We start from the raw sequence: 24,998 nt of genomic DNA on the forward strand, positions 1-24,998 counted from the left end.
TTTTCCTCCCTGTAACCTTTTAATTACACCAGCAAAATCATTTTATCTCTTTAGCTGTGATTGCTAAATGAGTCCCTGCTTAAAGTGGAAATTATAGGCTTCTTTAAAAACGCAATCACATTAATAACACGAAATGTTCATAGCTCAGTGGGAAGCACTTTAACAATATCATCAACAAAAATCTGTTGAAGGCCCATCAAAAGGCATTACGGCGTAACATTTCTCATCCTCGTGTTTTCCCTTAATGAAATGCAATCATCGTTTAGAGGGGAGCGGCGTTTTTTTTTTCATTTTTTTTTATTATTTCATACGAAATATGAAAAAGACAGAATAATCTCATCACAGTGTGGTAAAATAAAAAAACAATTTCATGGCTTTATTATAATGATATATATTTTATATATATATATATATATATATATATATATATATATATATATATATATATATATATATATATATATATAATTTTTTTTATAGATTTTTTTCTTGTATATATACACATTATAATATATATATATATATATATAATTGATCTGAATAGGCTGCCCTGCCCGCACACCCCTGCATGGGTTACCGCCCTTATCCCGGGTGGCTGAAGACACCACTTCACATGGGTGGCAGATTTTACCATCAGGTGGTGATGAAGGGGAGTTGCGTCTCCAGGTCACAATAATACAGAGCGATGCCACATGTGGATAGAGGATTTGCATTTCAACTAAATTTCAGAAAAATAAATATTTCTTACTGGCCATACACAGATAAAATCATAAATGCTGACCCACCTTTCTGAATCTTGCGATGGAAGTTAATAGCGTCCACAGAAGCTGTAACTATGTTGGTCTTGCAATGGCGGGCGGCCACAATTCCGGCCACTTCGTCCATTAGCTTCATTGTAACACCTGAAAAAAAATAAAACGTGCAAGGATTTAAAATGTGTGAATTAAAAAGCAATTCTAAGAGAAAAAAATAAAAATCGATCAGAGTGCTGCTAGAGGCAGTCAGGGAGTCCACTTCATTTATCTAGGGAGCTTCCCACATGTGGGATGGAAGGGTCTGCTTCCTGAGGTCTATTCTACAATGAAACTACCTCCTCCTCTGCTTGAGAAGTCATTCTCCCAGCTGCTCAGCTCACCCTGCTCCCCCTCCCAGAAGTGACTAACCAGCTCAACTCACTCCGCCCCCCCCCCCGCCACCCCACAAAAGTGACTCAGCAGCTTACCCTGCACCCCTGTCCTAGAAGGGACTTCGCTCATCTTCCCTTCCCAGAAGCAACTCAGCAGCTCAGCCCACCTTGCTCCCCTCTCCTGGAAATGACTTTGCTCAGTTTCACCTGCTAGAAGAGACTCAGCAGCTCAGCTCCCCCTCCCAGAAGTGCCTTATCTCAGTTCTATGCTCCCAGAAGTGACTCTGCAACTGAGCTCCCCCTCCCAGCTCATCTTTCCTTCCTCAAAGCAGTTTAGCTCACCCTGCTCCCCCTCCCAGGCATCACTTAGCTCTTCCCCTCCCAGATGTGAGCCAGCAGCTCAGCTCACCCTGCTGCAACCCCCCCCCAGAAGTGGCTCAGCTTTCCCTCACAAAAGTGACTCAGCAGCCTACCCTACTCCCCTGTCCTAGAAAGGACTTGGCTCATCTTTCCTTCCCAGACGTGACTCAGCAGCTCAGCTCACCTTGCTCCCCTCTCCTGGAAATTACTTAGCTCAATTTCCCATCCCAGGAGTGATTCTGCAGCTCATCTGCCCCTGCTCCCCTTCCCAGAAGTGCCTTAGCCCGAATTTCCCCCTCCCAGAATTACCTTAGCCCAATTTCCCCCTCCCATACATGACTCAGTAGCTCAGCTCACCTTGCTCCCCTCTCCTGGAAATTACTTGGCTCAATTTCCCATCCCAGGAGTGATTCCGCAGCTCAGCTGCCCCTGCTCTCCCTCCCAGAAGTGCCATAGCCCGAATTTCCCCCTCCCAGAAGTGACTCAGCAGCTCAGCCCACCCTGTTCCCCCAGACAGAAGTGTCTTAGCTCAGTTTCCTTCTCGCAGATGAGACTCAGCGGCTCTCCCGACTCCCCTCTCCTAGAAATGACTTCTCTAAGCTTCCCCTCCTAGAAGAGACTCAGCAGCTCAGTTCACCCTGCTCCCTCTCCCAGAAGAGACACAGCAGCTCAGTTCACCCTGCTCCCAGAAGAGACACAGCAGCTCAGTTCACCCTGCTCCCGCTCCCAGAAGAGACACAGCAGCTCAGTTCAACCTGCTCCCTCTCCCAGAAGAGACACAGCAGCTCAGTTCACCCTGCTCCCAGAAGAGACACAGCAGCTCAGTTCACCCTGCTCCCCCTCCCAGAAGAGACACAGCAGCTCAGTTCACCCTGCTCCCTCTCCCAGAAGAGACACAGCAGCTCAGTTCACCCTGCTCCCCCTCCCAGAAGAGACACAGCTCAGTTCACCCTGCTCCCCCTCCCAGAAGAGACACAGCTCAGTTCACCCTGCTCCCCCTCCCAGAAGAGACACAGCTCAGTTCACCCTGCTCCCCCTCTCAGAAGAGACACAGCAGCTCAGTTCACCCTTCTCCCCCTCCCAGAAGAGACACAGCAGCTCAGTTCACCCTGCTCCCCCTCCCAGAAGAGACACAGCAGCTCAGTTCACCCTGCCCCCCCCCCCTCCCAGAAGATACACAGCTCAGTTCACCCTGCCCCCCTCCCAGAAGAGACACAGCAGCTCAGTTCACCCTGCTCCCCCTCCCAGAAGTGCTGTAGCTCAGTTCCCTCTTTTCCCAGACATGACAGCAGTTCAGCTCCCCCTGCCCCCCCCCGCCCCCCCCCCCACCCCCTCCTAAAAGTGAGGGAGCAATTGCATTTTTCCAGAAAACCCTAGCCTACCTCCCTCTACTACAAATGTGTTCTTATCTGTGTCCTTGTTGGAGATAGCAAGACCTGACTCAGGCTCTAACTAAGGCTAAATCATTTGCAATCAGAGAAAGACTTAAAGTCCCCTGAAGAACTATCATTGCCTGGAACTGGCCCTTAAAGTGATTGTAAACCCTTACAAACCACTTTTACCTACAGGTAAGCCTAGATTAAGGCTTACCTGTTGGTCCAAGAAATATCTCCTAAACCTATACGGTTTAGGAGATATTTGCCAAAAGACAGGCACCGCTGTTTACGGCGCATGCGCCATAGACAGCGGCGCGCATGCGCACTGAGCGTGCCGCTGTTAACGGTGATATGCCGCGAGTGGCGGCTCCCGTGCGCATGCGCGGGAGTGACGTCATTGCGGCTCCGTCGAATGACAGCGCCGGAGCAGCAAGACCCACCAAGAAGATGGAGGCTCCGTACACAAGGTGACAGCGGTGACTTCGCTGGCTCCTGTGTCAGGTAAGTGACACATAATGGACTACTATGCGATGCGATGCGATGCATAGTAGTCCATTATGCTTTACCTTTGCAGGGAATCAAAGAGGAAGTAAACCCATCAGGGTTTACTTCCTCTTTAAATCCCCTAGTACAGAAAAATACGTTGAGTATATTTTATAGATGTTAAAAAAAAACAGTAAAGCATGATGTCCAATCAGATGTGAGCTCTAAATTTTCTAAAGGGCATTAGAATGACAGCAGAAATCTAAATGGCTGCCATGGCAAAAACTGTCAATTTCCTTGTTTTGTGCAACTCAATCATCATTCGCACATCGCAGCTTTTACAAGGAGTCGCCACATCTACTCATCATCAATAAACACACAAACACATTTACAAGGACATAATGACACCCAGGAAAGACACCTGCTCTGCTGACACCCGTCACCATAAAATAATAATTCACGGCTGATCTTCAAAGACAACATGAATTTATTATCATTTCACATGGAGAGAAGCCACGCCAACCGCGTCCGGAGGATTCAAAGTGATGGGATTTATCTCCGAAATTCTCAAATGATAGCGGCTCTCCAGCTGTGACGGTTCTCGGAGTTCCTGCGTTCCTGGGACGCCCGTGGCTATGACAGTCGGCAGGTCATACTTTGCTTTTATCTAATGAAGGGTCACTTTTCTCAGCAATAAACTAAAACTCCAAGAAAAGTCACATCATCAAAGTGCCCACGTATATTTTATTTTATTCAAACATTTATATTTCAAGAGCTCTTTTCTCTCTGAGGACTCAAAAGCGTTTAGAAGGTGAGGCGGCCATCTTTCGTCACATTCAACTGATCCAATATCTTTGGAGATTGGGAGGAAACCCATGCAAGCACCGAGAGAGCATGCAACCTCGATGTAGATAGTGTCCTGGCCAACATTCAAGGTGAGATGTGTCACCAGCACACCCAAGGAACCCCATAAAAGGGTTCAATGTTTTGATTGATCACATCATGGCAGAAGATAGCGACATTTCAGAGCCAGGCAGGGGTCCTGCGTGGCTCCGAAACATCACCATCTTCTGCTGTGATGTCGATCAATAAAGCGCTGGACCCTTTTATGGAGTTCCTTGGTGTGCTGGTAAAAGATCTCTTGCTTTGAAGTCCTTCTGGTCTCCATCCAGTGGTCACTACAGCACCCACTCACTCTTCAGCCATTTTCAAGAAAGGGTGCATTGGGGATAGTGCCTTGGACTGGCCAACATTCAGACCCAATGGCCCTAGTTCTGTAATGCAGAAATGCTAACCACCAAGTCACTCCGCTGCCTATATACACTATATGGCCAACAGTATGAGAACACCTCCCCTCAGTTATGAGAAGGAAAAGGGTACAAGCATACAGAAAATTAAAAAAAATATGTAATTCCAATCCTGTGAGTTATGCATGACTATGCCCCTGTGCATAAGGCCAGCTCCATAACGACATGGTTTGGTGTGGAGGAACTCGACTAGCCTACACAAAGGCCCCAACCTCAACCCTACTAAATACCTTTGCTCCATCAAGACATGGCTTAACCAGTTTGCTATGGAGGAACTCAAGAGCCCTGACCTCAACCCTACTGAACACCTTTGGGATGAACTGGAACTCCGATTGTGAGTCAAGTCTTCTCATCCAACATCAGTACTTGACCTCACAAATGTTCTTTTGCATGATGGAGGTTCTAGCCTACCCCTCTACTGCCAAGCCTCTTGGTAACAGTCTTGGAAAGGTCCTTTTCAGTTCAAGCATGTGTGCTCTGCAAAGCCAGCTCCTTAAACACATGGTTTGACCAGTTTAGTGTAGAGGAACCCAAGTGTCCTGCACAAAGCCCTGACCCCAGCTCTACTAAAAAACCCAAAATGTAAGCCAAGTCTTCTCATCCAACATCAGTGCCTGACCTCACAAACGTACTTTTGGATGACCAGGGTTCCAGCCCTCCCATGCACTTTCAGCTTCATGGCAATAGTCTTGGAAAGGCACTTTTCAGTTCCAGCATGATTACGCTCAAAGCAAGCTCCATAAAGCCATGGCTTGACCAGTTTAGTGAGGAGGAACTTAAGTGTCCTGCACAGAGCCCTGACCTCATCCCTACTGAACATCTTTGGGATGTCACACCAAATGTGAGTCATAGTGTCCATCACAGCGATGTTTTTTTTTATTCAGCTCTTGTTTTAGATTGGAATTTGAACCTTTAGTTTAATTTTGCACTTTTTTTTCCATATTATTTCATTATAAAAACACGCTTTATCAACTTTTTAAAAACTCAAAGTGTTCAGTTTAGCTTTTGTGACATTGTAAAGTTATATGGCATTCAAGCTGATAAATATAAATTTCTGAAATTTTAAAATGTAAATCCTTTGAAGAGTACTGTAAAAAGTGAAGTCTAATTGGTTATGCTATATGACCCTTTATAAAAGGACTACCCAGCTCACAGATAGCACAGCGCACATTTTATTTGCTGGGAGCAGATCCACATCCATTAATGACATACAAGGGGCACGGACGTGATGTTCCAGTATAAAATTATAGAAGACGGATTACAGAGGAAGACTATCCAATCTACCTGATTTTAAAGCGATTGTAAAGGTTCACTTTTTTTTTTTTAAATAACAAAAATGTCATACTTACCTCCACCGTGAAGCTTGTTTTGCAGAGTGGCCCCGAACATCCTCTTCTGGGGTCCCCCGGCAGCTTCACCCCACATCAGATAACCCCCTAGGAGAAGAGCTCTCCCGCGCGCAAGGGGGCAGGTACTTGCAGGTGCGCTGCCGAGTCCAGCATTTGCGTCCATAGACACGAATGCCAGACTCGCGCCCACGTCATTGGATTTGATTGACAGCAGCCGGAGCCAATGGCTGCGCTGCTATCAATCTATCCAATCAAGAGCCGAGAACCTGGGGCAGAGGAAGAGCGCGTCTCCGGCGTGTGACATTCAGTTAAGTAAAACAGGGGGGCCGGTCACTTTTCACCCTCATGCATAGGATGCATGAAGGTGAAAAAAAAAACACGAAGGTTTACAACCCCTTTAACATTCCTGAATGAAGATGGATTTATGTTTATCCTGAGCAACTTGCCATCGGTTGGCTCACCACCATGCTAGAAGCTTGTTTGAGAACTCCACTACTCTTTCGGTACTCTCTAAATTTACTCTTGAATAGAGAGATGAGCTTGAGCATCCTCCTCATCTCCACACTTTGGAGCTCATCTCTACTCTCAAACTTTTCATCTGTTCATCTGGGCCCCTGTGTTACGTTTGATATAAAATATATGATTTTTCTATAAGACTGTGATAAAAACTAGTCCGATTTCTATTTTAAGCCCTTGTACCCACGATCGGAGATTCCGACGGAATGCGTCCGATCGGAGCGTTTTGTCGGATATTCCGACTGTGTGTGGTCTTCATCGGACTGTTTCCATCGGAATATGCGACGGACCAACTTTTCCAACTTGCCGGAAATATTTTCCGACAAAATGCTCCGATCGGACATACTCCGATCATGTGTAGTGAATTCCGATCGGACAAAGTGCCACGCATGCTCAGATCAAATTCCTACACCAAAGCTATTGGCTACTAGCCTGAACGTAGTCCCGTCGTAACGAAAGAACGTCATCACGTTCTGAACGATCGGATTTTCCGACAACTTCGTCCGACTGTGTGTATACAACAGTTTCGGACAAAATCCGACGGATTTGGTTGTCGGAATCTCCGATCGTGTGTACAAGAGCTAACAGAGATCAGGTTTGTCTGAGGAGGTTTCTCAAACAAACGTCTCGGTAACAATGGGAACTGTTGATAGTTGGAAGTTTGGTTGTTTTGTAACCATTGTCAACAAACTGGTAAACAAAAGCCCAAATAAAAAGGAGCAGTAGAGACTGATAGTGAAGCCACTCAACCAGGGCCGTCTTTAAGGCAAGGCAAAAGGGGCAGCTGCCCTGGGCCCTGTCATTGTTGTGGGGCCCAAAGCAGCTGTCTCATACTTGCCAACTATCCCAGTTTACATTCCCTTGAAGTGTTAGTCCCGCGCTGTGTCTCGATATCTCAGTGTGACGTGCTGCTACTAATGCTGCCCAGCTCTGCCCTATTGTTGTGTACAGATGACTCACCTGCAGACCTGTGTTTACATGTAAATACTGGCATTCATATGTAAATAGCAGTGACATGCATATGTAAATAGCTGAGGCCAGCAGCATTGATATGTAAATAAAGGCAGCGTTCGTAGGTATATCATGCCCCCCTGCAGTGAGGAGAAGTTGTGCTGTAACCTATAGCAACCAGTGAGCAGTATTACTGTACAGTAATCTCTAGCAGCCAATCAACACAAATGTGCTGTAACCTCTAGCAACTAATCTTAAGGAGTGCTGTAACCTCTAGCAACCAGTAAGTAAGCAGTAATGATATGCTGTAACATCTGGCAACCAATCACAATCTCTGCCTGATCTGATACAGTAAAGGGATTTTAAGTCTAGCTGCTACTTATTGTATGTCTCAGAGAAGGTGGAGAGCGAAATTGCATGGGGGGAGGGGGGCCCTAAGAAAATTTTCGCCCAGGGTCCAATCAATATTAAAGAAGGCCCTGCACTCAACATGGATTAACACCGAAGGACACTCAAATCTGTAATCAGCGAACAAGAAGGTGCCTGATCTCCAGGAGCAACGGAGATCATGAACACAGTTACTTGAGCCAAGTAATTTTTAAGTGTATTTCTACTGTTCAGAGCAAAGGCTGTTTATTTACTAGGGATTTTGCTTGTTATAGAGATCTGTCAGTCTTGTACTGTATTCCTAATATTGTAATGGTTTTGTATGTACAGCATTTTTATATGGTAAAAGCACATTTACACACTGCAGAGGTCTCAGCTTCCTTGCTTATACCACAAAGCAACCTTGTCAGATAGACACAAGCAAAATAGCCCCGCTGTTTTCACACTTAGCCTCAGTTCAAAATACTTCCCTCCTGAATCTGTATGTAGGAACAGAGCCACCCTGCCTTGGTCCCACTGTATGTAGGAACATCGCCACCCTGCCTTGGTCCCACTGTATGTAGGAACATCGCCACCCTGCCTTGGTCCCACTGTATGTAGGAACATCGCCACCCTGCCTTGGTCCCACTGTATGTAGGAACATTGCCACCCTGCCTTGGTCCCACTGTATGTAGGAACATTGCCACCCTGCCTTGGTCCCACTGTATGTAGGAACATCGCCACCCTGCCTTGGTCCCACTGTATGTAGGAACATCGCCACCCTGCCTTGGTCCCACTGTATGTAGGAACATCGCCACCCTGCCTTGGTGCCACTGTATGTAGGAACATTGCCACCCTGCCTTGGTCCCACTGTATGTAGGAACATAGCCACCCTGCCTTGGTCCCACTGTATGTAGGAACATCGCCACCCTGCCTTGGTCCCACTGTATGTAGGAACATCGCCACCCTGCCTTGGTCCCACTGAATGTAGGAACATCGCCACCCTGCCTTGGTCCCACTGTATGTAGGAACATCGCCACCCTGCCTTGGTCCCACTGTATGTAGGAACATCGCCACCCTGCCTTGGTCCCACTGTATGTAGGAACATCGCCACCCTGCCTTGGTCCCACTGTATGTAGGAACATCGCCACCCTGCCTTGGTCCCACTGTATGTAGGAACATCGCCACCCTGCCTTGGTCCCACTGTATGTAGGAACATCGCCACCCTGCCTTGGTCCCACTGTATGTAGGAACATCGCCACCCTGCCTTGGTCCCACTGTATGTAGGAACATCGCCACCCTGCCTTGGTCCCACTGTATGTAGGAACATCGCCACCCTGCCTTGGTCCCACTGTATGTAGGAACATCGCCACCCTGCCTTGGTCCCACTGTATGTAGGAACATCGCCACCCTGCCTTGGTCCCACTGTATGTAGGAACATCACCATCCTGCCTTGGTCCCACTGTATGTAGGAACATCGCCACCCTGCCTTGGTCCCACTGTATGTAGGAACATCGCCACCCTGCCTTGGTCCCACTGTATGTAGGAACATCGCCACCCTGCCTTGGTCCCACTGTATGTAGGAACATCGCCACCCTGCCTTGGTCCCACTGTATGTAGGAACATCGCCACCCTGCCTTGGTCCCACTGTATGTAGGAACATCGCCACCCTGCCTTGGTCCCACTGTATGTAGGAACATCGCCACCCTGCCTTGGTCCCACTGTATGTAGGAACATCGCCACCCTGCCTTGGTCCCACTGTATGTAGGAACATCGCCACCCTGCATTGGTCCCACTGTTGGTAAGAAGGCAGCCACTGTGCCTTGGTCCCACTGTATATAGGATCACCACCCTGCCTTGGTCCCAGTGTAGTAGTAATGTAGCTACCCTGCCTTGGTCCCACTGTATGTAGGAACATAGCCACCATGCCTTGATCTCACTGTATGTAGGAATGTAGCCACCCTGCCTTGCTCACTCCTGAGATGGACTATGGGATTTGTAGTGTGCACAGAGCAGTGCACATGATCACAACTAATGTGCACGGCTCATTTGAAACAAATAGGAGTAGGGGTGGAAGGAGAGAGTTTTGGGAGCTCACAGAGGACATTACAAGGAGACCCAGAAAAACAGCAAGAAACAATTTCCTGAAAAATAGGTATTGAATGTGCATGGATTACTTTTGGCGAAAAGGGATATTGTTTAGTGTCCTTTTAGGAATACAGATATTTTACTAAAGCCATTAATTGTCGGAGGTAAGTGTTGGGGAAGGTGAGAACTTTCTTTCTTCCCCCTGAGGACACTCCAGCCTCCATTTTGTTCTGTGAGACGTTCAGCAAACTCAAGTAACAGCTAGACTAGAGACTGCGCATGTCTCAGCTATAAAGAGTGTCTGCGTGCATTTAACTGCATGTATGGGCTCTTGCAACAAGCAAGAGAGGAACCAGGTTTTGGTCCAGGAGCAAGAGCCGAGTGGACGGCAGCAGGTGCCAGAGAATGACATCATACAGTATGTACTGTGACCTGGCCTTCAGGGATCCAGCAAAATGTATAGGATTAGGAATATCTGTCCTGCCCAGAATTTGTACCTAGAATGATGAGTTCCTGCAAATCGGGTCAATGAACTAGCGAGGTCTGATGCACTATAGCTATGCCCTCAGGAGATAGATTACGGTTCTCTATGGATTTCAAGACTTCAGATAAAATGTAAAGGGTGTACCTGGTCAGCATTTCTTGTGTTTTCTTTAATAAAAGTTTTCAAAAGCTACAAGTTTGCATAGATAGACTTATGTAAAAAAGTATACATGGACAATATATTTGTAAAGCTTCTGACAGTATGAAAAACTTGGGGCATTGGTGGTGCTGTTGTGTAACGCAACCAGTTAATAGAAAAAGAAAAAGGTAGAAAGGACATGTGGGAAGGTGCAGCGTGATGCGGAGGGCAGAAAACACACAGAACCCAAGTGCAGTAAAAGGAATACAGTATATTGTAAAAAGAAAAAAAGTCCAGCAATACACAACAGCCCCAGCGAGAAAACAACCCAACCAGGAACACTCACAAGTTGTAACAGCGATGAGACAGTAGATTGAAGACTCAGAAGTGCTGACAGCGTCTGTCTCCAGGAGCAGAAGGTGGACTTGGCTGATCCATACCCAAGTCGGGAGGCTTCCAGGAAGCATGGCTTGTCCCTTCACGTTCCCTACTCCTCCGAAACCATTCCCTGACGCTAAAACGTTCCTACTGTAGCCACTTGCAAAATGTGCACCAAACCCGGGAGCCAGGGTCTGAAATGGACTCTGTCTGACCCAAGATGACCACCAAAGTCACCTGGGGTGCCAGCATCCAATCGGCTGCCTCCCACTCAGCAAGGAAACCATAGAGGAACCAAGTTCCTCTTGACGTCCTTCACCATCTGCATTGCTGCTGCGGTCAGCACCACCTGCAGTGGAGAAAATAGACTGCACCTGCCTACAGAGATCCAGATATAAGGGAATAAAGATGGGATTGTGGAAAGGAAAGACTGAAGATAGGAGGGTGGGGTTTGGCTGGAGAGAACTCTCAGTGAATAGGTGTAGCATGGTTTACATCAGTGTTTCTCAACATTTTTTCAGACGAGGCGCCCTTTAAAATTATAGACAATCTCAAGACACCCTTTAAAATTATGGACAGTCTCAAGGCACCTCGTTCTAAACTGTAAAAAAAAAAACGATTCTAATAGCTTTACATAATGCAGCAACATCCACACATAGGACACCCAACATATACATAGTACGTAGTTACATAGTAGGTGAGGTTGAAAAAAGACACAAGTCCATCAAGTTCAACCTATGTGTGTGATTATATGTCAGTATTACATTGTATATTCCCTGTATGTTGTGGTCGTTCAGGTGATTATCTAATAGTTTTTTTTAACTATCAATCAAAACCCATGGCTTTGTGTAACTAAAGGGCAGCCTTCATCCACCTGTTGGCTTGTATACAATTTTTGATCAATTTTTAGGCATTTTTGCAAAGGCACCCCGGAAGTAACCTCAAGGCACCCTGGTTGAAAAAGGCTTGTTTACATAATAGATGGAGGGGATGGCAGTCAAATTTAGCTGGTAGAATGTGAGTGGCTCATGGTTCCCAGACTGCAATATGTAGGCATTGTACTTTGATTAGTGTCCAATGTAGCCTAGATATGACCTCTGTTACATGCAAAATGTTAGAGAGCCATGCTTTTGCTATTGTTTGTTTTAATGGCAGTCAAAGCATGAGCCATTCTTGTGCAGATTGATGTTTGGAGATGTTTAAAAGTTTCAGATTTAGGAGTGCTTCAGAGGGGTTCATAAGGATCAATTGCTGAAGAAAAATGCATAGGATTCTATAAACTAGAAACCATAATCTTTGCACAATGGGACATGTCCAATCAAGTATGTACGGTAGGAAACACATGGTTGGGTTGCCAAGGATTACTTGCACTTGTCATGTTGGGTACCATTGAAAAAAACCTTTATAGTTGGTTTCCACCTCAGCAGCGTTTAGTGGTGTCCCTGTTTTTTGTCCAGTTATGTTCCACTTCTTCTCCTAGGTCTGATTCCCATGTTTGTACATAATTAGAGGCAATGGAGTGTATTTAGTTATCAGAGTTCTATAAAGTATAGAAATCAGCCTTGAAGAGCATGGGTCATCTTTGTCTTTGGCTTTATTGGAGCCATTGTGTTCTCTTGGTGGGGGCGGGGAACACAGTGATTACTACTGGTTGATTGATCGATCAACATGGTACAAGCAGCCCGGCCATACATGGTTCAGATCTAATCCAGTCCCCGCTGACCTGGCCGAGATTTGAACCTTTTACAGCTGGCTTTAGTCTTTTGCCAGACAGGTGGCATATTGTGGAGACACAGTCTTTGACTTGTAAATATTGAAATAGCTTGGATTTCAGTAATGATAATCTCTTTGTAGGCTGGGGAAGGGTTTCAAACTATTTGGAGTGAGCAAGTGGTGGAATCTGGTCACTCCTGAGTCTATCTGATGCTTCAATGCACCTGGGTAGTTGCATCCCAGGAGCAATGATGGTTTAGGAACTATGGATACAAGAGGCAAATGTGGGGAGAGTAAGCCTCTGGAGTAATTAGGAATGTTTCATAAGTGGAGGAAGTCTCTGGTGATAAGGTTGGAAAGGGCGTTTCCATCACAAGGGTGGAGCCAAAGAAGGTTATGTATGGACAATGTATCACAGTCAACTTCTAGAGTGATCCAGATTGGGTTCACTGGAGAAGCTTAGGGACCCTTAGTTTAATGCCGAGTACGCACGGTGAGAATTTCCGACAACAAATGTTCGATGTGAGCTTGTTGTCTGAAATTCTGACCGTGTGTAGGCTCCGTCAGACATTTGCTGTCGGAATTTCCGACAACAAAAATGTGAAAGCTGGATCAAAAATTTTCCGACAAGAAAATCCGTTGTCGGAAATTCCGATCGTGTGTACACAATTCCAATGCACAAAATTCCGCGCATGCTCGGAATCAAGCAGAAGAGCCGCACTGGCTATTGAACTTAATTTTTCTCGGCTCGTCATTTGTGTGACCGTGAGTATGCAAGACAAGTTTAAGCCAACATCCATAGGAAATAAATCCAGGATTTTGTTGTCGGAATGTCCGATCGTGTGTACACAGCATTAGTCTGTGTGAAGCCGCGTACACACGGGCGGACTGTCTGTCCAACTTAGTCCGCTGAAACACATTTCAGCGGACAGTCCGCTCGTGTGTGGGCTTCAGCTGACTTTTTCAGCGGACAGTCTGGCGGACTAAGTCTTTCGGAATTTCCGTAATATTGTCCGTCCAACTTTGGTTTCAGCGGACAGTCCGCTCGTGAGTAGGCAAGTTGGACGGACTAAGTATGGCGCATGCTCAGAAAGGATTTACACGGCCGAAGGTTGCATTGCTGTGTATTGGACGTCCTATTTCTAGTCCCGTCGTACGTGCCGTACACGTCATCGCGCAAGCTTTCAACGGACTGTCTTGTTCATCGTGTGTGGTCAAGTCCGTTCATTCAAAAGTAGGACGGACTGTCCGTCGGATTGTCTGACGGACTTAGTTGGCCAGACAGTCCGCCCATGTGTACGCGGCTTTAGAGTCAACTCAGGGCTGTAGATCATTTTTTTCTTGGATGATATTTTACCTTGGGCAACTAAAGAAAATTAATTGGGCAATGCCATGGTCAGGGGCGGACTGACAACTCATGGGGCTCCCGGGCAATAGGAGATTATGGGGCCACACAGTATACACATACATGTACACAAAGTATACACAGACATGTTTCTATTGGCTGAGAAGGTACTGGAGAGGTGGGGCAGCTATAATCTCTGGACTTTTAGACCAAAAGGATGTCGGTAAGGGACATTTCAGAGACAGATGTATATAAAAAAAAAAACAACACAGATTTTTACATACTGTCCCTGGTTTTACTGAGACTGGCAACCTTGATGGGGCCCCCTTGTGGCCCAGGGCCCTCGGGCAGTGCCGCCCCTGGCCATGGTAAACTGTGGGTGTGGCAAAAAACAGTGGGCCTACCCACTCTGTACATGGTAACAAATGGTCCTTATACCCAAAAAAATAAATCTTTAATTACTGTGCCACAAGCAAGAGTCTAAGTACTGCCCCCCCCCCCCAACTCCAGTACAGATCTCCCCCAGGAGAATAGCGCCCCCTGGTACAAACCCCCTCCAATACAGCAATTCTCAGTCCATGAAATCAACTCACAAGGGTTTTCAGAGTTGGCTCAGTGAAATGAAGTCATGTAATACAACCAAGACACTCAAGAGAGCCTCTCACTGAATTCTGACTGGTAGCAGAAGGTGGTTGCAGCGTTTCTGATGCACAGTGATTTTCAGCCAGAGCGGAGGTGCTGCAGACATTCTGGGGAGATTTTGACCCCCCTATCCCCCTCATTATCTACGCCCCTGAGTCAATCCCTTATGGGAAAGTTTCGGTCTGGTGATAGGCCACTCAGGCACCCAGTGTTGCATCGTGCCAGGAAAAGGAAAAGTAAAAGCATTACATACACGTGTACAACGTCTGTCTGAATAGACAAATGTTTCAACTAGAGTGGGCCTTTTAAATTTTTTCCAAAAAACAAAACAAAAAACTTGCTACCTCTGCCTCAAACCCTTGACCTAATTTGGAAAGAAGAACAAGGAATGATGCAGCCCTAATGTAAAGAAAAGCAGACTGAAAACATCTGCTTGGGATTTTAGCAGAATTCTGATGAAACCATGGTATGTAACTTATTGAACCCAGCTGGATTTCAACATGTTTATATATACAGTAAATATATAGCTTGAAAACATGTGACCAGGTCAACATTTCGAAAACCACATTTCAACAAGCTCAGTAAACGCGAGCTCTGGGCCAGAATAAGGAAAACCAAGGAAGACAAAGTACGAGGCTCCTACCCGTTAAAGTCAATAAGGCTTCAGCTTTCATATTGGGAATCTGAGACTAAAATGAGCAATCTGATTGGTTTCTGGGGACAACACCCTCATGTCTTTTTGTATTTCATTTATGAGGATAAATGAACTATAGGAAGGCAGACTGCTATGCCATGTTCCATGTGGCAGGATACAGGTCTACGTAAAGAGGATGATATTTAATTTGCAAATTGTATCAAAAACAAATTCTTTTTATAATCAGCCTTTTTTCACCTATTTTATTTATTTTTTGTTCTTTATTACTTCACAGAGCCATTGGTCTCCTGCAGCCTCTTTGTAGGTATTTCCTGTCTACATGCACTCCAGGAATAACTACATGCCATTTTTCAGGTTGGATTTCACAACAGTGGACCATTGCCTATATATATTGGGGTTGATTTACAAAAAGGCAAATAGTTCACTTTGCAAAGGGAATTTGCATTTTGCAAGGAAATTTTCCCTTAGCTTGGTAAATGTTTTGTAAATTCGCTTTGCAAAGAGTACCCAATCATGTGCATGTAAAACAAAGGTAATTTTTGCTTGCACATGATTCAATGATGAAAGTCAGCAGAGCACCGCCTTATTTCATAAGCTCTGGGGAAAATTCCCTTGCAGAGTGCAAATTCCTTTGTAAAATGAACAGGCTATTTGCCTTTATTAATCAATCCCAATGTGTGTTGCAGGACCATTCGTAGTCTCCTTCAGAAACCCCTGAGACAGGCTGACCACACAGCGACACAGCTGAAATATTGGTACAGTGTTGTCACCCTATAACAGGAAGTCCCTGATCATGGACCCTCATGGCAGGATCAGCAGGTGGTGTTTATCTTGCCTAGGGCATGCAAGAGTCAAGCCCCGGCCCCGAGCATGGGTCTCTCATTCAGGGCGGGCATCAGTTGACGTCCTTACAGGACCATATCCCAGGCAGGCTCTGTGATGCTTTGGACACAGCCAATCACAGATCATGGTAGAGGGCCAATTACAGCGGCCCTTTACCAATAACAGCTGATTACATGTAAACAAACATGCTGGTCCGGGCATTCCTTTCCTCATGTGCTGTCACAGGTAACCAGAAAATGTGACAGGAGACATTCACACAGATAATCAGTGCTCATCAGTGCCCTTCTCATCAGTGCAGCCCATTGGTGCTCATTAGTGCAGCCTATCGGTGCATATCAGTGCAGCCCATCTGAGGAGTTTATCAGATCCGTCTCTGCAGTGCCCATCAGTGCGCATTAGTGAAGGAGAAAAATTACTCATTTGCAAAATTTTATAACAGAAACAAAAAACATTTGTTTAATACAAATTTGCAATTTTTTCATTTGTTTAGCAAAACATAAAAAAACACAGCAGTGATTAAATACCACAAAAAGAAAGCACCATCTGTCTCAAAAAAATGATAAAAATGTCACATGGGTACTGGGTACGGTGTAACATGACTGTGCAATTGTCATTCAAAGCGTAACAGCACTGAAAGCTGGAAATTGCCCTGGGTAGGAAGGGGGTAAAAGTGCCTGGCATTGAAGTGGCTAATAAAAAGTTAGATTTAAATACATTGAATACTACCTTTCAAATTACATTAACTTAGTATAGCTTAATGTGATTTTAGTGATTGGGTTTACATCTACTTTTACCCAAACTCACAGGACAATTCTGTGAGAACCTAGGAGGAACAAACATTTTTTAAATGGGTTGAAGTTTGGGTTGGACAGACCTAAAAGGAAATATTTATATGTATCAAAAACTGCTGGAAACTTTACACTAAAAATGGAAAACCGTTCACAACAAGATGTTAAAAGATACTCTGCCAGCCCACAGTCACTTCCTGGTCTACATACCTTCTCTGTGTTCCTTGGGTCCTCATAGTCTACATACCTTCTTGGTGCTTCCCGGCTTCTCTTGGTCTACATACCTTCTCTGTACTCCCTGGCTTCTCCTGGTCTACATACATTCTCTGTCCTCCCTGGCTTCTCCTGGTCTACATACATTCTCTGTACTCCCTGGCTTCTCCTGGTCTACATACCTTCTCTGTGCTCCCAGGCTGCTCCTGGTCTACATACATTCTCCGTCCTCCATGGCTTCTCCTGGTCTACATACATTCTCCGTCCTCCATGGCTTCTCCTGGTCTACATACCTTCTCTATGCTCCCTGGCTGCTCTTGGTCTACATACCTTCTCTGTGCTCCCTGGATCCTCATAGTCTACATACTTTCTTGGTGCTCCCTGGCTTCTCCTGGTCTACATACCTTCTCTGTCCTCCCTGTCTTCTCCTGGTCTACATACCTTCTCTGTCCTCCCTGTCTTCTCCTGGTCTACATACCTTCTCTGTCCTCCCTGTCTTCTCCTGGTCTACATACCTTCTCTGTCCTCCCTGTCTTCTCCTGGTCTACATACCTTCTCTGTCCTCCCTGTCTTCTCCTGGTCTACATACCTTCTCTGTACTCCCTGGCTTCTTCTGGTCTACATACCTTCTCTGTACTCCCTGGCTTCTCCTGGTCTACATACCTTATCTGTGCTCCTTGGCTTCTCCTGGTCTACATACCTTCTCTGTGCTCCCTGGCTTCTCCTGGTCTACATACCTTTTCTATGCTCCCTGGCTGCTCCTGGTCTACATACCTTCTCTGTGCTCCCTGGGTCCTCATAGTCTACATACCTTCTTGGTGCTCCCTGGCTTCTCCTAGTCTACATACCTTCTCTGTACTCCCTGGCTTCTCCTGGTCTACATACCTTCTCTGTACTCCCTGGCTTCTCCTGGTCTACATACATTCTCCGTCCTCCCTGGCTTCTCCTGGTCTACATACCTTCTCTATGCTCCCTGGCTGCTCCTGGTCTACATACCTTCTCTGTGCTCCCTGGGTCCTCATAGTCTACATACCTTCTTGGTGCTCCCTGGCTTCTCCTAGTCTACATACCTTCTCTGTACTCCCTGGCTTCTCCTGGTCTACATACCTTCTCTGTACTCCCTGGCTTCTCCTAGTCTACATACCTTCTCTGTACTCCCTGGCTTCTCCTAGTCTACATACCTTCTCTGTACTCCCTGGCTTCTCCTGGTCTACATACCTTCTCTGTGCCCCCTGGCTTCTCCTGGTCTACATACCTTTTCTATGCTCCCTGGCTGCTCCTGGTCTACATACCCTCTCTGTGCTCCCTGGTTGCTCCTGGTCTACATACCTTCTCTGTGCTCCCTGGTTGCTCCTGGTCTACACACCTTTTTCTGTGCTCCCTGGCAAATTCATTGTGCCAACCAAGTCTAACTGCTGTGTAGTAGGGTGCAGGAGCTTACACAGGGCTGATGACATCATCCTTCTAGTCAGGTGACAGTGTTTGGGCCTGGACCCCAGCAATGCATCCTGGAAGGGGGAGAAGTTGGGTATTTAACAGCTCCAACTATGTAATGGGGTAGCACAGCAAAAAATGATTATATGTGGTCAAGGGTGGGGATGGACTTGTAAGGGACTCTGAATGAGCAAAATTACAGAGTCGTAAGGTTTGGAATTTGAGATCTAGAGGTTAACAAAACGGCCAACTGGGAAGGTGTTAAAACAACCATTTCACTGAACTAGCAGTAAAATATAATAAGGCCTGAAAGCTCTTTGCTCATAAAGCCAAGTTAAAAAAAAAATTGTTGGCAAGAAATGATCCCTGTATGTACTCTGTGGTCTACCAGCAGCCAAGTTCAGGTTCTTAGTTGTAGTCGGAAGAAAGGGCAGTCCATGATCACTTGGAGCTTCAGGCCTAAGAATACATGGATCCCCTTGCTACTGTGGAACTTCAAGTTCTTGTATGTTCTATAAACCAACATCAACCACAGGAATCTGGAGATTGTAACTTCAGGACAACTGGACGGCCAACACCTTCCTAGGTGGTCAGATGCTGAGAAGGCAAAAACTGAGCAACATGTCCGTTCATCCTGTCCCCTTTTCATTTTCCTTCTTTATCAGATTTAATTTCTGAATTCCCTTAAGCCAGTACGAGTCAGTATCAAATGATGACAATCTGAACATTCCTGAGAAATGGAAATGACGGTACTTACTGTCAGGTGAAAGCTGAAATGTATGGATAACCATTCCTTATTTCACAAGCTTCTCAAAGGAGATGGCCATTCACTTGGCCAATACTCGGGGGGGGAATATCTACCTATCTCTCTCTCTCATATATTTTTTTCTATTTCTCAATGGTGGCGACCATTGGAGATCAATGTAACTTTGCAGCTGCAGGAAAGTTTTGTATATGGTTGGAAAGAGGAGCCACAAGACTTTTACAACTAACGTAATGTGCAGTCACGTCCTTGACAACTTCAGCCCCCAGAAGAATTGGCTGCTCAATGACCAGGCCATTTTTTTTGCGATATGGCACTGCGTCACTTTAACTGCCAATTGCGCGGTCGTGCGATGTTGTACTCAAACAAAATTGACGTCCTTTTTTTTCCCCACAAACAGAGCTTTCTTTTGGTGGTATTTGATCATCTCTGCAGTTTTTATTTTTTGCTCTATAAACAAAAAAATAGCGTCAATTTTGAAAAAAACACACAAGTATTTTGTACTTTTTGCTGTAATAAATAGCCCCAATTTTTATTTTTTTTTAAAAAGCTCATTTTAGTTTAGGCCGATATGTATTCTTCTACATATTTTTAATTTAAGTTAGTAATAAAAAAAATGCAAAATAACAAAAACAAAAAAACGCAAAAAGCATATATTGATTGGTTCGCGCAACAGTTAAAATGGCGAAAAAGAACACCTGGTGCCAGACGGCACGGTGACAGGAACCCTTTAGGGTCTTTAATAGACAGGCCAAAGCAAGGAGTATGAAGAGTAAATGTTGTTTTATTTATTAAACCAGACTTTCTCAACACAGAGGAACCCTTGAAATAGTTCTCCGGTCTCGGGGGAACCCCCTGCTAAAAATTTAAAAAACTCATGAAACATTAGTGTGATGGTCAGTGGGAAGAATGGTCCTCACACTTGTGGTCATTGCGAAGAATGACCTCCTTACAAATAGGTAAAAATATCAATGGTGTGAGTGGGAACTTATCTGAGAGGCAGAAATTTCCCAATGCTTAAAGCGGGAGTCCGCCGGGACTACGCGTTTTTTTTTTTTTTTTTAAAGTCAGCAGCTACAAATACTGCAGCTGCTGACTTTTAAAATAGTGACACTTACCTGTCCAGCGCGCCCGCGATGTCGGCACCCGAAGCCGATCTCTAGATCGACACTCGAGTGCTGCCGCCGTCATCTTGGGTATGGGAATCAGGAAATGGAGCCTTTCGGCTTCATTTCCCGGTTCCCTACTGCACATGCGCGAGCCGCGCTGCGCAATGAGGACGGTCCCCGCTGCCTCTGGGATCTGTGTGTTTCCCAGCAGGCAGCGGGGCACTTGCGGAAGGGGGCGGGCACTTGCGGAAAGGGGCGTAATGTACGCCCCTTTCCGCAGAGAGCTAGCCCGGAAGTGGGTGCAGTTACCTGGATTATCCAGGTAACTGCACCCCCCTCCCCCCTGAAAGGTGCCAATTGTGGCGCCGGAGGGGGGGAGGAATCCGATGAGCGGAAGGTCCATTTTAGGGTAGACCTCCGCTTTAAGGAACCCCTACAACCTCTGGAGGAACCCTGGTTGAGAATCAATGTTTTAAACTGTCAGGGCTGGGCTCAGCCCTTCCTTCTCGGAGCTGGCCGCTCAGCTGTTGGCCAATTGCCAGCTCCCATCTCTCTCCACAGTTAAGCTGGCCATACACCTATAGATTATCTGCAGATTTTCTATGGTTAGATGGAAAAAGTGCAACAGATTTCTCCATGTTCGCTAAACTGTGTGGATGGAGGAATCTCCCACTTTTTCCATCTAACCATAGAAAATATGCTGATAATCTATAAGTGTATGGCCAGCTTTACTCAGCTGTTGATGATATCCTGCTCGTCAGTCCTGCCTACTTAAGTCACCCAGCGGATCTCTGCCTTCGCCTTGGTCAACATCACAGTGATTATCTCTTGTGAGCCTGTTGAAGACTTGCTTTGCTGACATCCCTTCTGGCTCCAGATCCTGCTTGCTGTTCCACTACATTGATCCCTGACTTCTGGCTTGGCTGACTATCCTTTCTGGTTACTGAACTTTGGCTATGTTTGGACTACGTTTGTTCTTTTTGTAGCGGTGGCTCCTGAAGAGCACACGCTATGCGTTTTTCAAAGTTAAAGTTATGCCTGAACTGCAGTTTGGTTTGGGTACAATTGTCTAAATTTAGACTTCAGCAGCAGTCTGACTGGACTGTGAGATGTTCAGCCTGGCCACAGGGGGCACTGTCTCTTCTGGCAGGTATGGAACTATGGTCTGGTTAGGTGCTTACATTACTCTCTCTCTCTGAGCCTACCCAGTGGGAGTGGCGCTCTCGCTGTGCTTTCTGGGAGAGGGTTGCGGTACGTCACATGTTTCGGGGGTTCTGGTCCAGAATCATGTGCCGACTTCATGGTCCTGGTCCTCCTGACCAGCCCCCAGGAAGGCTATGGCCTGGGGTGCGGATCCACCCGATTTTGATGTCTCGGGGCTGGCTAGCCTGAGGCAAGGAAACTAAAGGAGGATTCTGAGGTGGTTGGGTGCCGTCTCCGGTTTGGGAGAGACCCAGTGACTTCAAGCATTCCGGGGGAGGACTCTTTAGAAGAAGACCACGTACGGGTTGGTTTCTTAGTAAGAGCCTGGAAGGGCTGAAGTACCCAAGAGAATCCGGTCTCGTGGATATCGCCGAGCTGGCTGAAAGGCCCAGGTATCCTACGTGTTCTACAACAACGTCTGTGGCAGAGACATATTTTGTATGTTCTACAACATCTGTGGCAGAGACTTGTTCCTGAGGAAGCACCTTGTTGGCTGCTAGGCCTTGCGAGAGAGGAACTGTCCAGCCTGAGTGACCATCCAGTTATGAATGGCTATTCTCTGGATGCAGTCAAAGTAATCGAGTTCTTCAACATTTTGACTTTGACACTAAGCCCTTGTACACACGGTCGGAACATTCCGACGGAAAATGTCCGATCGGACCGTGTTGTCGGATAATCCGACCGTGTGTGGGTTCCATCGAACCGTTTCCGTCGGAATATCCGACAGACAAAGTTTTAGACCTGGGCTATAAAACTTTCTGACAACATGATCCGATCGGACTTTGATTGTGTGTAGAGAATTCCGATAGGACAAACTGCCACGCATGCTCAGATCAAATTTCTACACCAAAGCTATTGGCTACTAGCCTGAACGTAGTCCTGTCGTAACGAAATAACGTCACCAGGTTGCGTATGATCGGATTTTCCGACAACTTTGTCCGACTGTGTGTATGCAACACAAGTGTCGGACAAAATCTGACGGATTTTGTTGTCGGAATGTCCAACCGTGTGTACAAGGGCTAAGAGTACCTGAATTTCCTTTCCAACCCTCTGATCCCAATTTAAGAGGCTGTTCGTTGTCTACGTTTTCCAAATAAAATCCATTCAAGTGGATCTGTTAGTCTCTCGAGTTACTGGGCCATCTACCGCGGGACACCCTCTAGACGTAAAACAAGGAGAACAGAAGGTAATGGTAAGCCCAAATGTAACCAGCAGCTCCTTTGGGGGTAGTGCTACTTTTTTAATAAAAAAGTGTGATTTAACTGTACTTCTGTCTCAGCCTGATTTCATGGTTTCTGACATAAACAGATAAAAGTATGCATATAAAACATGTACATTTAAACATAAGAGCATTGTACCAATACCCAGAATGATACAGTTGTATGAACTGGTCACTGTCCTATGGCAAAGTGGACTAGTGACGGTCAATACAGCATATAACACCTTACATGTTATGGACTGAAAGTCCTTCTTCAGAGGTTTTGTTACTCATTCTCCACAAAGAGTATACAAAATTAGTATCAAGTAACAAACTTCAGTATTATTACAAGCTCATTATTACTGTGCAAACAATTAGCATGGCAGGTATTGTCAGTTGGAACATGGATAACTTACATTGTACACGCTTCAGACATGGCACGTCTGAAAGGATTAAACTAATTAACTAAACACATGGAAGGCAAGAAAAACTCTCCCCAAGACACAGGAGCATACCCGGGCAAGATTGGGGCATGGGATCTGCTTGGCTGCGAGGACTCATATTAGTGGAACATCATAGCTCCATATAATGAGGGGCCAGTGGCACTGAATAAATGAGATAATAATAATAATCAGTTTTGAAGTGTTTGTATACGGCACTAAATTAGGCAGTCATATCATCTAGCCAATGAACATGCATCTTGTGGGCTGCCGTAAGTAGTATTAGAAAGAACAAACACACCTTGCACAGAGTGTGCTACACATACGTCGGTACATCCCTCAGCATGTGCCAAAGTAAGCCGAGGGGCCGACATATAAACGGTTGTGAGGATGACGACGGGCAATCGCGATAATGACCACGATGCCTCACAGCTGGTTACCTCTAGGAGGAGGAGGAGCGCACTGGCGTGTACACCGAGACACATCCTCCCAGAGTACCCAGGTGAGTCAGCGCCACCGCCCCCCCCCCCTTGAATGGGCGGGATCACGTCCCACGTTTGCGCAAAAGTTATAGCGTCTACAAAATAGGGGATAGATTTATGGCATTTTTATTAGGTTTTTTTATACTAGTAATGACTATGATCTGCGATTTTTATCAGGACTGCAACATTATGGCGGACATATCTAACACTTTTGACACGTTTTTGGGACCATTGGCATTTATACAGCGATCAGTGCTATAAAAATTCACTGATTACTGTGTAAATGTCACTGGAAGGGAAGCGGTTAACACTAGGGGGGGGCGATCAAGGGGTTAACTGTCTTCCCGATGTGTGTGTTCTAACTGTTGTTGGAGGGAACTGATTATAGGAAATGAGAGATCATGGTTCCTAGCTATTAGGAACTCACGATCTCTCTCTCTCCTCACAGAACTGAGATGTGTGTGCTTACACACACACGCGTCCCTGTTCTGCCTCTCGTGCCCGCGATCGCTCGTGGCCCACGGTCATCGCGACCGTCAGCCACGAGCATGGGCACCCCCGCTGTGCAGCGGCACGCCTGCTATCCTGCTTAAAGGGGTCGACGTACAGCTACGATGGTTCGCGGGATCGTGCCGACCGATAATGAGGGTGTCTGGTCGGCAAGCGGTTCATTTAGCATACAGTCCAGAGGTTCCAAGGGGACGTCTTAATTTTAATTTTGTGATAATAGGTTAACAATAAAAGTGGGGCTTAAATATTAGGCCCACGTTGGCATTATCTCTATAAGGTACACAAGCACAGTATATATAAAACGTTTCTTGGTTCTATATTCCCTTCCACTGTGAAAATCAACCTCTTCCTGGTCTTAAACATACATATATATATTTTTTTCCCCTGGATACCCTTCTCCAGCACACACGCATTCCCCTACAGCCCTCCTCCGGCACACACACGTTGAACCTTTCCTCTATACCCCTCCTTCAGCACACACACCTACATTGGTCTCTCCCCTGTATTCCTCCTTCGGCACACACATACATAGTTACATACATAGTAGGTGAGGTTGAAAAAAAAGACACAAGTCCATCAAGTCCAACAGATGTGTGTGATTATATGTCAGTATTACATTGTATATCCCTGTATGTTGTGGTCGTTCAGGTGATTATCTAATAGTTTCTTGAAACTATTGATGCCCCCCACTGAGACCACCGCCTGTGGAAGGGAATTCCACATCCTTGCCGCTCTTGC

General features: G+C 46.0%; 1 protein-coding gene across 5 annotated transcripts in view; it reads right to left on the reverse strand.

The window, feature by feature from the left end:
• The window catches only part of ACOT7 (acyl-CoA thioesterase 7), a 343,430-nt gene that overhangs the window by 103,546 nt on the left and 214,886 nt on the right, over positions 1-24,998 (reverse strand). For all 5 annotated transcript variants that reach the window (XM_077458310.1, XM_077458311.1, XM_077458309.1 and 2 more), the window contains one exon: positions 786-902. In XM_077458310.1, the coding sequence (XP_077314436.1) occupies positions 786-902 (117 nt within the window). The remainder of the gene's footprint in view (positions 1-785; positions 903-24,998) is intronic.

The sequence above is a fragment of the Lithobates pipiens genome, unplaced genomic scaffold, assembly GCF_037356315.1.
Source record: "Lithobates pipiens isolate NorthernLeopardFrog02 unplaced genomic scaffold, aLitPip1_a1.2 Scaffold_27, whole genome shotgun sequence".
In the NCBI taxonomy this organism is placed as follows: domain Eukaryota; kingdom Metazoa; phylum Chordata; class Amphibia; order Anura; family Ranidae; genus Lithobates; species Lithobates pipiens.